At 33.7% G+C, this 14003-nt stretch overlaps 1 protein-coding gene across 11 annotated transcripts in view; it reads right to left on the bottom strand.

Moving 5' to 3' along the window:
* Window positions 1–13845, bottom strand: part of LOC126779463 (zinc finger protein 62 homolog) — a 32781-nt gene extending 18936 nt beyond the window's left edge. For 8 of the 11 annotated variants that reach the window (XM_050503452.1, XM_050503453.1, XM_050503448.1 and 5 more), the window contains exons 1-4: window positions 13587–13845; window positions 11913–12069; window positions 11333–11434; window positions 10434–10595 (exon numbers count right to left, since the gene is read on the bottom strand). In XM_050503452.1, coding sequence (XP_050359409.1) covers window positions 10434–10595; window positions 11333–11434; window positions 11913–12069; window positions 13587–13739 — 574 coding nt within the window. In that variant the 5' untranslated portion in view covers window positions 13740–13845. Of the gene's footprint in view, window positions 1–1119; window positions 2830–3321; window positions 5353–6375; window positions 7507–10433; window positions 10596–11332; window positions 11435–11912; window positions 12070–13586 lie in introns of those variants that run through there. The other 3 variants (XM_050503444.1, XM_050503441.1, XM_050503449.1) reach the window with 3 other exon arrangements.
* Window positions 13846–14003: the final 158 nt, after the last annotated feature.

Here is a 14003-nt window from a genome sequence, read left to right as displayed (position 1 = left end):
CAAAGCAAATTTTACAAGAGAGCACAGACGTGTCAACTTTGACACAGCCTTCTTGTCTATTACGCAATCTCATACATTTGAAATTAACATCACAAATGGGATGTTCAATAACTGTATGAGCTCTTAAATCCTCGCAATCAGTAAAATCGTGCGGACAGTAAAAACACCTAAACCTGCTCATAAAATACTTGAACGGTATCGCCGTTGACATATTAAATAAACAAGCTATATTTTTTCTTATCTGTATAACTGTGGGTTTTTTGTCATCGTCGTCGTCAATTACAAATGTTTCATTAACGTTTTCATTTCTTTCCGTACATTTAGCGGCGTGCCGAAGGAAACCCAATTTTGTGCTCATATATTTTAAACAGAATCCACATTTCAAGGGTTCATTAGCGTGTTCGGATTTCATGTGCTTCAATCTTTTCATTTGTGTTGAGAATTTTGTAAAACATATGTTACAGACTGCGTCATGCGATTTGATTTTGTGCTCTTGAAGAGCCACGTGGGACGGAAACGTTTGAGGACACTTTAAGCATTTATATACATTTGAATGTTTAACTCTCATATGGGCGTCTAAATACTGTTTTCTAATGAATTTTTGATGACAGACTTCGCAACCAAAGCACTGAATAGGATGTTCGTTATTAACGTGTATTACCAATTCGCTTACTTGATTAAATTTTTCATTACATATAACACATTGATTATCGATAAGCCGATACGTCATAATAATCAATTTAACGTCTCTTTCATAAGGAAACATATGTTTTGTTATCAAATGTGATATTATTTCGTCTAAATTTCCGAATGATTCGTTGCACAATTCGCACGATATATCGGACACATCAATTTTCACTTCAGCCTCATCGGTTTTTACTAATTTAATAGCTCTGTCTCTTTCTGAACACTGGCCGTGAGCTTTTGTATGTTTCCTTAGGTCGTCATAAATGGGCAACTCTTCACCGCAATAAAAACATCGACATTTTCCACGGCATTTGAATGGTATAATTGACGTATTGTTGAATAGTATTAGAAGATTCCTCCGCCTCAACGTATTAGGACTTAGGGTCTTAGCAGGACCGTTTACACCTGAAAATAAATTATCTAAAATGTAAAATGTACCCTCAAATGTTTCGTTACTTAACATTTTAAATAATGCGTATGTATAATATACTAATAGGGTACTTTTACATAGCGATAAGATAAGATTCTTAATATCAAGATTCTTTCAACTGTTCCGCTCGTGTGACGCCATGTGTCCGCGTAAGTTCTTCTTCCATAAAAATTTCTTCCCGCACACGTCACAGTGATAGTTCCTCTCGCCTACATGCTTCACCATATGAACGTTCAAAAGAGCTCTATCAAAAAACTTTTCCTTGCAAACTGTACATTCTACATTTTTCTCCTTCAAATGAAGACGTCTTACGTGATTTTTCATATGCGAATTACGCGTGAACATTTTACCACAGTACGGACACTTGTGGCCGAAGCCGTGTATGAGTATTTGGTGTTTACGCATCAAATGCTGAGTTATAAATTTCTCTACACATTGAGGACACTTGTATTTCTTCGTGCCGTGTACGTTCGCTCTGTGACGAGCCAATTTTTCCAAATTCCAAAATTCCATATTACAATCGGGACATTTGCACGCTTTGCTCCTGTGATATCGAGACATGTGAGCTCTGTAGTTCGGATGCCCCCTAAAAGTGAGGCCGCAATGCGCACAGACTATATTATTATCCGAATGAAATTCGTTCATATGTTCGAGAAGCTTCTTAAAATATCTAAACACCATATTCGGACAAATCGGACAAGGCATATTATCTTTAACAACTCTAAATGGTTGCAAGCATTCTATTGACTTATCATAATCGACGCCATGTTTCGTTATGAGGTGATTAATCAAATCGTTTAAAGCAAAGCTGTTTTCAAAACAAAGCTTACACGTTAAATTAGAAATGTCAATTTTAACGTTTATATCCGTACCTTTGATCATTTTCATTGCTTTACATTCCTGGTTGAAATTGGGATGATCGGCTATAGCGTGGTCTCGTAAATTATCGAAATCAGTAAAATCTTTAGAGCAAAAGAAACAACGGAATTTGTTTTTGAAAAATTTAAACGGTAACGCTGTCGACATCTTTATAATGCTAGCAATATTGTGCCTTATTCTAATCGTATTAGAGTCTTTGCTGTTAACAGCCGTTGTTTCCTTTTTAAAGCCACATTTCGTTAAATGTATTTTGAAACCTAATTTCGACGTCAATATCTTGAGACATTTAGGACAGTTAAGTTTATGTTTTGTTTTTAATGTAGTACTCGCTTTTGTTTCGACTTTATCAACGATGTAATTTTCTATTTTACATATTGGTAACTTTAAGCAATGTTTCATCTGCATATGCTCCCCTAAGTTCGTCAACTTTGAATAGTTTTGATCGCATTGAAAACATTTTAAATCCACCAAATTGAATTTATTCATATAACTTTGGTCTATATCTTTGAAACCATGAAAAGACATCAAGTGGTACATGAGATTATTAAAATCGAAAGATAAATCGCAAGCTTCGCAAACAGTTTCCGAAATATCGATATTAACAAAATCACTCCTGTAATTATTGAAAAAACTTTTAAAGATGGCTGTTTCGTGAGATTTGGTATGTTTTTTAAAGTCATCATAATCATCGATTCTTTTACCACAAAACAGACACGCTAGACCGTCATCACATACGAATGGTATTACACTTGTGACGCTTAATAGAATTTGGAGATTTTGACGCTGCATCGCCGTTAGTCCAGTAGAGCATTCGTCTGATTGCATTTTACAATCTGAAAACAAATCGCTATACTGTACTGTATTGTTTCGATTATTTTTCATTCATTAATATGACGGTTTCATAATCGACTTGAACCGACTTTAATTTCGCAAAATTAATTACGACTAGTAAATGACATGAAAATGTAAATTAAAACAAATACAAATGTCCTTTTTTACCTTTTATGACACGTTTATATATTTGACTTATTTCATATTGTACAAATACGCAATAGCATTTACAATACAATGCTTAATAATAATCTTTGGTAGAAAACAAATGAGAACAACGCATGATGAGCTTAACTTATGGCAGTAGTGTTATACATGTGTCCGGTTGCTATATTCAAGAAACGATTCGTTTTGCTGACGTTTGGTAGAATTGTTTACGGAAGAAATTCAAAAGGATTATATATAACCCTATAACAAAAGTTTTCAAGTGTCATAAATCAAAAACGATTCGTTACCGATGTATTTGATTTTCTTTTTAATATAGAAACCGGGCAATGGTTTTGCTTATATAATACTAGTGATCACGGCTTCGTCCACATTAAAGAGAAACAGTTTTTATATATAAAAAGTAGCCCATGTTCTTCCTTGGGGTTCAAGCTTGATTCACACGGAATTACATCAAAATCAGATCAATAAATACGTATACGCATTTATAATATTAGTACAAATAAATTAAATACATTATATAGAATTTATATGCTTAGTATGTCTGGACATATGCGTTCGTAAACTCTTCCTCCAGTAGAATCTTTCTCCACAAATATCACAATGGAAGTTCTTCTCCCCGCTATGCTTCACCATGTGACGACGCAGAAGTATATTATTGAAGAACTTCATGTTACATATCGAACACTCGACGTTCTTCTCCTTCAAATGCGTCCGTCTTATATGATCACGCATGAAAGAGTTACGCGTGAATAATTTCCCGCAGTAGGAGCACTTGTGTCCGGAATCGTGTGCTTCTATTAAATGCTTCTGTCGAAGATACTGTGTCGGGAACGCTTCCGGACACTTCGGACACTTAGCCGCTTTCACGCCGTGCGCATTTGCCATATGCATGTATAACCTTGACGGTATGTTGCAATCAGCTCCGCATATATTACACTTGAATCGACCATCCCTGTGATGTCTCCATACATGGACCCTCAAATTCTGATCCCGTCGGAAAGTTTGTCCACAGTAAACGCATATTATATTGTTATTCGTATGTTTATTGTTCATGTGTTTCAATAGCGTGCCGAAAAATCTAAACACTTCGCTCGGACAATTCGGACAGGCCATGTGATCTTTGATCAATTTGTACGGTTGTAAGCATGTGGTTATTGATTTATCGTATTTAGCATCGTGCTTTGTTATAAGATGGTCTAATAGTGTCTCCAAATCCGGCATCGATTCGAAGCAAACCTTACACGCTAATGACGTAATATCAATTTTGACGCACGCAACCGATTCCCTGCATTTCCTAATGCATTTCTCCTTAACATCACATATCGGATGTTCTACGACTGTGTGTTCTCTCATTGAATCCGAATCGGGGAAATCCTTCGAGCAATAAAAGCAATTGAATTTATTTTTATAGAAATTAAACGGTATTGCAGTTGACATATTGATAACTATTACAATGTTCTCTCTAATTTGTTTGACGCTCGGACGCTTCACATTATCATAACTGCCGTCCAAATCCATAGCATCGTATTCCTCTTTCTTTATCGCTATATCGAATATATCGCCCTTACATTTCCGCGTGTGCATTCTCAAGCCTTGTTTCGTGTGAAAGTCTTTGTAACAAATATCACATTGCAGCGAACCGTTGTCTGGATGTTCCAATTCAATGTGCCTCTGTTTGAGAACCGCCGAAGGCAGTCTCAAGTGACAAATGTTACATCTGGTTAAATGCCTGTTGCTCCTATGTTTCCTCAGTATGTTTAGCGAGCTGAAACTTTGAGGGCACACATCGCACGGGTAACCCCCTTCCCTGTGATAATTCTTCATGTGCGAGAAAAGATCGCGTTTCTTATTGAACTTCTGATTGCATTTGTCACATATCAAACAGTTTTTTGGATGATTATTATTTATATGCGAAACGAGGTAACCGAAGTAAGTGAATTTGACGTCACACTGAGTACAACTCAGGTCAACGAGCTTATATTCTTCTATGGCCATATCGACATTTTTATCATATTCCATTTTATGCTTGACGAAAAGATGATTCAATACGTCATCGAACGCTCGAAATTCCTCATTACAAATCTCACAGCAAATTTCAGATACGTCTATCTTTATTTCCATATTCTGGCCACCCTTCAATACTTTCAAGGAGTGATCCTCTATCGAACAGTTCCCGTGGGATTTCGTATGTTTACGTAATTCAGAATACTGAGCTATATCCTTGCTGCAAAAGAAACACAGATATTTCCCCCTCCATTTGAACGGTATTATCGTTGTATTGTTGAAAATCAATTGAAGATTTTTCCGTCTACGCATCGACGACGATTCACCGCCTTTGATATTCCGACGTTTTATATCTGAAAATATAATGCTCAACTGTAAATGTACCCTGTATTAATTTAACAATCGACAATCTTTATGTTATATATATATCAAAAAAAAAATCCATGGAATCATTTTAAATAATAAATTTAGGGTACATTTAAAGTTATCTTATAATACCGTTTATAAACTAGAACGCATATCTCAAATATTGCTTTGTAACATCTTTATTCTAAAAATTATACTTCTTTATATATTTTCTTTGAGATTCTTACCGAGATGGCCTAGTGGTTAGAACGCGTGATCTTAACCGATGATCGTGGGTTCAAACCCGGGCAAGCACCACTGAATTTTCATGAGCTTAATTTGTGTTTATAATTCATCTCGTGTTTTACGGTGAAGAAAAACCTGCATGTGTCTAATTTCGTTGAAATTCTGCCACATGTGTATTCTACCAACCCGCATTGGAGCAGCGTTGTGGAATAAGCTCCAAACCTTCTCCTCAAAAGGGAGAGACCTTAGCCCAGCAGTGGGACATTAACAGGCTGTTACTGTATATATTTTCTTTATTTAATGTACTTTGTTCATAATATAAACACACCGAGTATGAAAAGCAAAGACGAAATCTGTCTTTAGTAAGATGAAGAAAATAACTGTTACGGTCTTGCCATCCAAAACTTTTAATATCGCAACGTCAGAGGAAAATAAAATTGATTTAAAAATTTAATCCACGCAATCAATACTTTCGGTTGAACACAAACCATTGACATTGATATATAATAACTTTATACATATAAGAATACATTATTACAACTCAAAAATGTTTAAAAATCTTTTCATTCTATAATAACTCGATGAGAAAATGGACAAGGACATTGAGTGTCACAATTCTGTTTCGATATTTTTGAGAAATTCGTCGTTAATTTCTGGCAATAATATTTTTTAAGTTGATATCATCCTTGTTAGTATTCATTACACTACACTGGCTCACTAATATTGTATAGATGCATAGCATATTATACAGAGACTATTTGTATATTCAGGATGACTTACTTCATAGAATTATTTAAAAAAATAATGCAATTTCTAAGCATTTACGGAATCCGAATGATGCACTTTCATATGCAAACGCAAGCTATTATTCTGAACGAAAGCTTGACTACAAATTGGACAAATGAATCGTCTATCGTTATTATGTATCTTCATATGATCTCTCAACGTTTGTTTCCTCGCGTACGACTTCTTACAGACTTCGCACTGATGGATTTTCTCGCCCAAATGTTTTATCATATGTTTCTGAACGTGTGTCCTCGAGAAGAACTTCTGATCGCAGAGGGAACACGAGAAATTCTTCTCTCTAACGTGCACTTCCTTCAAGTGAGCCCACATTTTGCTGACTATATGAAACGATTTCCCGCAAACCGGACAATTGATAACCGATATTTCGACGTTGTGAGCGGAATTGTGATGACGCTTCCTCAGCACGTAATTCTCGAATGTTTCCGGGCAGAAAAAACACTTTATCGTACGTTTCTTGTCGTGTACGATCGTTTCGTGGTTATTTTTCCGTGTCAACGATTCGAATATCTCCGGGCATGCGCTGCAACGGAAATTCGAACCATGGCTGAGGGAATGACATCGCAAACGATCCTGGCTTAAAAATGATTTGCCGCACAGTTCGCATACATAATTACCGTAGTGCTCGTTCATGTGTTGATTCAATTTGATAAAATAACGAAAATCCTTTCGACAGAGCGCGCATTGAAATTTTTCGTCATTTAACTTGTACGGTATAATACCGTAACCGCAATTATCTATGAAAATCCTATCGTGTTTAACTTTGACGTGTTCTATTAGGGAGTCTATATTATCAAAGTTTGTATCGCAAATCTTACAATTGATAATAGTGACGTCGATTTTAACCTTTTCGTCCCTTTTGAGGTACGAAACTGCGGATTTTATACTGGAATCTTTGTGATCGTTTCTCGTGTGCTCTTTCAAAGGTTCTAAGCTTTTGAAAGGACGGTGGCAAAAGAAACAGAGATAGTTGTGACGGTGCCATTTAAACGGTACCGCCGTGGAAGATTCTAATATAATGATGGCATTCCTTTTCATAAGACGATTCCGTTTCGTCGCTGTCATTGAGGACTTACTCTGCGCCTCGGTTGCCATCACAGGGCGTTTTTCACCTAAAAATTCAAATTTTTCCATCAATATTTTTCGTCTTCTTCCATATTATTTTTCATTATTCATATAATAATATTATCAAAGCTGAACATTTTATTCATTTATTCACATTATCTTTAAATATTATATTTAATTGTTTTCCATATTCTAAATAGTATAACTTTTACGTTAGTTTTGGTAATATCCCAATTTAGTTGGCGAATCGATACGGTACTCGTTAATAATACTTCATCGATATATAGTATATATTAACGTATTCAAAAACACACTTTCAAAACATTCCAAATTCAAAACTTCCTATCACGTCATTTATCACCACGCTTAACTTCTAGACCCTTATTAATTTAACAATCTAAATCACTTAAAGTACGTAGTATAATCGGAACTAATTCGAAAGTTAAAAAAGTATAAGAGATATCACAAATCAGAATAAATGATGATAATGAGAATAATTTATGGACGGCGAGTGTGAGAAAGGTTGTAGTAAATCCGACTTATTGAATAATATAACATTGAGATAACGTAATCGTTGCAGATACAGACCATCCTAGAATACTAGGCACATATCTTTAGTGGTGGTAGAGCTTTATGCAAGGTCGTCTGGGTAGGTACCACCCACTCATCAGATATTCTACCGCAAAACAGCAGTACTTGGCATTGTTGTGTTCCGGTTTGAAGGGTGACTGAGCCAGTGTAATTACAAGCACAAGGGAAATAACATCTTAGTTCGCAAGGTTAGTGACGCATTGGCGATGTGAGCGATGGTTAACATTTCTTACAATGCCAATGTCTATGCGCGTTGGTGACCACTAACCATCAGGTGGCCCATATGCTCGTCCGCCTATCTATTCCATAAAAAGAAACACTATAACTGATTGAAAATACAAATTGGAAAAAATGCAATTGTTGTAACGTTTTTACCCGCAATCGATCCTATCCTTATATGATTGATTTGACTACTAATAATAACTCATTACTCACTGTTATCTTACTCAAGATCCGTATCTGCATTGACAAAACAATGGTTAACCGTTAAGACAACAAAGAACGACGATATCGCGGAACGCTATTAATAAATCGCATAAATTTTAGCAAGAATTAACTCGCGTTCAAGTTATCAAAATGTTGATATTAATAAAATCGTTGAAGTACGCGTTTGATGTATTTAGAACAATAATATCTGGAGTTCATATATTTAAGCATATCAATTGTTAAAATTGTTGAGTTAATACATAATATAATGTCATTTAAATAATGAAATTTCATTTAAAATGTCAAAAGGCACATAAAATATAGGCTATTTAAATCTGATTGTTATCTTTATGATAATCTAAATTAATTTCAATTTTCCTTTTGTCACATATTGTATTTCTTAAAATGGAAGTTTGTATTAAATTCATATAAACATTTCGTGAAAATACATTAGACCCAATTTGGGCGCCAATTTTTTTTAAATTGGCGACGATACTAATTCGATTTTATGTAAAAACTCCTTTGATGTAAATATTTAAAAAAATCGTTCGTAAATCATAACTTATATTATTATATTTTATCAGAAATGCGCACACTAATGAAACTATATTTCAGTTAAAACCACTTCCCTACACTTGACATTTTCAGCAGTAGGACAAAATATTTTTTTTTGAGGCAAATATAACAGACATTTGTTTGACTTTGCTAATTTCATTATTTACAGCTTAAAAAAATATTTTATGGTGACAAAAGAAAAATTATGAATATTATATATATATAACAAAACTGTAATGAAGTTTCATTTCATATAATAATAATAATGATAATAATAACTTCCTAGAAATAAAAAAAGAATAGATGCATCTTACGTGAGTGAATGTAGGTATGTATGAATGTTTAAATGAATCTTAATGAATCAGACAGACAGATATAAGAACAAAACTTCATTGCAGTTTTAAAATAATACATTAGCAGATAATGAAAGGAAATGAAAAAAAAAGTTTGCCAATAATTTGAAACTCGAGGTGGCCATTTAATCGATCACTTACTATTTATTTTATAATCTATCTAATGCTCATAAAACTCACAGACACGTTATATATACATGAGTTTATACTTCATGATGTGACGAGATGGCCTAGTGGTTAGAACGCGTGAATCTTAACCGATGATCGTGGATTCAAGCCCGGGCAAGCACCACTGAATTTTCATATGTTTAATTTGTGTTTATAATTCATGTCGTGCTTGACGGTGAAGGAAAACATCGTGAGGAAACCTGCATGAGTCTAATTTCATTAAAATCCTGCCACGTGTGTATTCGACCAACCCGCATTGGAGCAGCGTGGTGGAATAAACTCCAAACCTTCTCCTTAAAGAGGGAGAGGAGGCCTTAGTCCAGCAGTGGGAAATTAACAGGCTGTTACTGTATGTGACGAGATATTCTAGTTTAAAAAAAAAACAGGTTTCAATATCACCAAGCACCATTGAGTCGACATGGACTCCATTTATATTTATCTCATCTTATTCACAGCGGTACAGAAGTCATCTTAAGATAATCTATGTTTTGTACCACATTTATACCAACCAACCCGTGCAATATCCATCATGTTGCACGAGTTGGTTGGTATAAATGTTAACAACAAACTATTTTCGTTTGTACATCTTACTATGAAACAATTATTAATAAAATAAGTGTTTGTTAACTATCATTTTAACTATCTAATATAAGATATTATTAAATATAGAAGTTCTAAAAGACTGTGGTTTTTTTTAAATGAATATTTATTATTAAAAAAAAAATTATTATCATAGACAAATTATACTTTTATACAACTTTTTATAACTCCTACGTTACTTTCAAAAAATAATAAGTGATTTAAGACGGTTAATGTGATACATTTCCCGGATACCTTTCATCATCTGCTAAACATAGACAAAGTGAAACTTTTCGACCTACCTTTGACAATTTTCGTTTTAGTTTTTTCCTCTAGTTTCGTTTTTTTCTTTTCCGGTTTGACAGCTGTCTTTTTGGGCCTCCCACGTTTGCCTTTAATCGGTAAAGCGTCAACTGTTATGTCTTCTGATACCGTCGGTTCGTTTGAGTCATCTTTATTTCCATCTGGAAGGGTAAATAATATTAATACATATTTATATTTAATATAAACTCTATACTACACTTATATTATAAATGCGAAAGTAACTTTGTGTGTCTGTTACGCTTTCGCGGCTGAATTATTGAACCGATTTTGATGAAATTTGGTATGAAGAAAGCTTAAGCCCTAAAGAAGCACATTCATACTCCCTTTTTCCCTCCCCTTATTTTTAAATTCGCATAGACATTTGAAGTTTAAAGCCTTTAAAAAAAGTGCTATCAAAAATATCCATAATATTTAAACGTCCTATTTGTTTTACTTACTTTTATTTATTATACACATTTTGTTTTATATATAATTTTATTTATTTACATATTATATAATGATATGTTTTCTTTTAAGTTCAATAACATGAGTCATGAGGAATAATTGTTGCTATAATAATTTTAAGCATTTAGTTAGTAGTAACCTTTGTAAATGCAATAAATGTTTTTTTTTTTTAATCGTATCGGTAAGGTGAGTGCTTATGGGCCTGTTTGAATAGTCGCCTCTAACCACAGGCACGATCGGTCATGGTAACTAAGATGGCTGGTTTACTCACGCTATAAACCAAAACACAGCAAGACGAAGCATTACAAACACATACAAATATACATAAGAATAAGAAGTATGACACTTGAATAGTTTTTGTAACGTTTTTTGTCATACCCAGACTCACACTAACATTGCAAATTAAATAAATTAAAAAAAAATATATACACACCATCGTAATCAACTTCTTCGTCCAAATATTCAGCATCAGCATCGTGAGCTGATTGCTGTTCCATTACCATTTCAGACTTCATTTGATCCTGATAAACTATCACTGTAAATAAAATAGTTTTCACATATTATAATAGACAATTTTGGTTAAAACTTAAATAATATCCTGCTGACCGATTTCGGCCACGGCGGCCAATCTCATGGGTAATTAGCCAACTGCGCGGGACATATAGGGCATAGGAGTAAACCAGTGTAATTATAGGTACAAGGGACATAAAATGTTAGGTACCAAGGTTGGTGACCAATGTCTATGGGCGTTGGTGACCACTTACCTTCAGTTGATAATAGGCTCGTCCGCCTTCCTATTCTATAAAAAATAATTAAATAACAGCCTGTAAATAATAAATTGCTGGGGCAAAGCCTCATTTTCTTTCAAAAAAAAGGTTTGAAGCTGATTTCACAACGCTGATCCAATGGAGATTGGTGGTTTCCTCATGAAAGAGAGGAGAGTGAAGTGGAGACAAGCAGCCCGTCATAGCTATAAAACATTAGGAGTTTTAATATAAAGACATATAACATACCTTTAGACTTGAACTCGCCTCTACCAACCATGTCGACAAACTTCTTCTCAGAATCGAGAACTTGCTTCTTGAAGTTACAAGCATCTCGAAGACGTGTGATGCATACCTCACAAATAAGACGATTTGGTCCGTTAGGGCCTTCCATGTGTTGTGATATCTAACAAGAAAAAATACATTCGTTAACACAATTAATTAATTAAGAATATTTTTTTTCTGCTAACAAGTAGTAGAATTGTAATAGAGGATTGGTTCAAAAGCATTCACACTCTTAATCTCGCAGACATACTAATGACAAATGAAAAAAAAAATGTCATTCATTAACATACAACAATAACAACAAAGAAAATAAAAACCAATGTGCAGTAAATGTACTTAATTTATTAAATAATAGTACAAAAGTAAACAACGCAATTTCTTTAAAAAAGTCCTACTAGATAGAACACAGATGTTCTTGAAAATAATTTCATGCTCACGGTGGTGAACACATATAGAGAAAAACAACATGTAATAGCCTATTCCGATCGACGAATAAGTAAAGATAAACAAACCTTTACATATTCCATGAGCTATACTAATAGCTCTGCTGTTTCACTACAAACAGTTTTCCATGTATACACCTTTATTTATAATATAACACCATTCCATTTAACTGCCTCATTGGTCTAGCGGCTAGATGCCCAGACCAATAAAAAGTTATTTGAGTTTTTTGTCCAACAATCTCAATAGCAGCCCGGAGTCCGGAAGTTGGAAGTGTGTCATTGGTCCTATGCTGAACTCTTTACGATCGTGTGGGATTGCCGTCCCATCGGATTATGAGTGTTAGGGAATAAAGAGTACATCTATGTTTGAGCACACATGTGTTCACTATAATAAGTACAGTTACAGTTGGCTAATCTCTCTCGAGATAATCATTGGTTTTAAGATGGCATTTTTCTGTGAATCCATAATGAATTTGCATAAATGCAATGTCAAAGTTGTTGTTTGTGTGTCTGTTACTTATCTCATGTTTGTGAAAGGCTGGAGTATAATTAATATAAGTCTTTTCAGTAAAAGGACCTTTGCCAAGCAGTGAGACATTTACAAAATATTATAATAAAATTTTTTATATATTTATTACTATAATAAATATGACTTATGTATGATTAATTTTTTAATTATTTAATTTTGTATTTTATAAAAATGTCTGTACATAAAAAAAAATTACGTTTATTTTACAATAAATAATATTTAATAACTTATGTACGACATATTTGATTTCTTGCCAATATTTTTTCATTATAATGTAACTGTTTCTATTTGAAATTAATTTACTCTTACGAAAAAAAATTTGTCATCAAGTTAGAAATTATATTCAATCAATGTCTCATAGATTGTAACTTTAGTTTATTATTTTTAAATATTACGTATTAGATAACTGTTTGTTTCTTAAATAAATATTCAAAATTGGAAAAATAATTAAGTGAAACAATACATTAAAAATTAAAAATAGACATATTAATTAAGTATTTTTAATTTTCTTTGTACCAAATATAAAAACAAGCAAAAAAAAAAGAAGTAACTACAAATAACTCGCTTTTGTTTATTATAACAATACAATTAAATAAGTGATTCTTTGTTTATTCAATATAGAATTAGAGTTATGAGAGGTCATTTTATTTAATGCAATATACTTACACTAATATCAAAGCATTCTAGCAGCATATCGGCGTACACTTCGGTATCGTCCATCCAAGAATATTCTGTACCCAAGTCCTTATAACAACCTTCAGAAAGACAGCACCGGCATAGCCCCGGGCTCTCTTTCACTACAATTTCATCAAACTCCATCTTTCAGTCAGTTTATTACCACATTATTCATAAAAATACTTAATCTACAATATGTTAATAATGTAAAGAACACAACAACGACCAGCGTCAATTCCGCTTCACATTATACGCCATTTTGTTTTTCTTCCGCTCAAATCAAATCGTTAATAATAGAAGTATTACCATATACAAAAGGGAAATTATGGAATTGATAGCCAAATCTTAACACATTTAAAAAAGCATTTGGGTAGACGTTTTTATTGCATATGATGTCGTTGATCGCAT

This window comes from Nymphalis io, chromosome 29, assembly GCF_905147045.1.
Source record: "Nymphalis io chromosome 29, ilAglIoxx1.1, whole genome shotgun sequence".
Lineage (NCBI taxonomy): Eukaryota > Metazoa > Arthropoda > Insecta > Lepidoptera > Nymphalidae > Nymphalis > Nymphalis io.
Note: the sequence above shows the minus strand (reverse complement) of the source record. Positions and strands in the feature narration are given on the sequence as shown.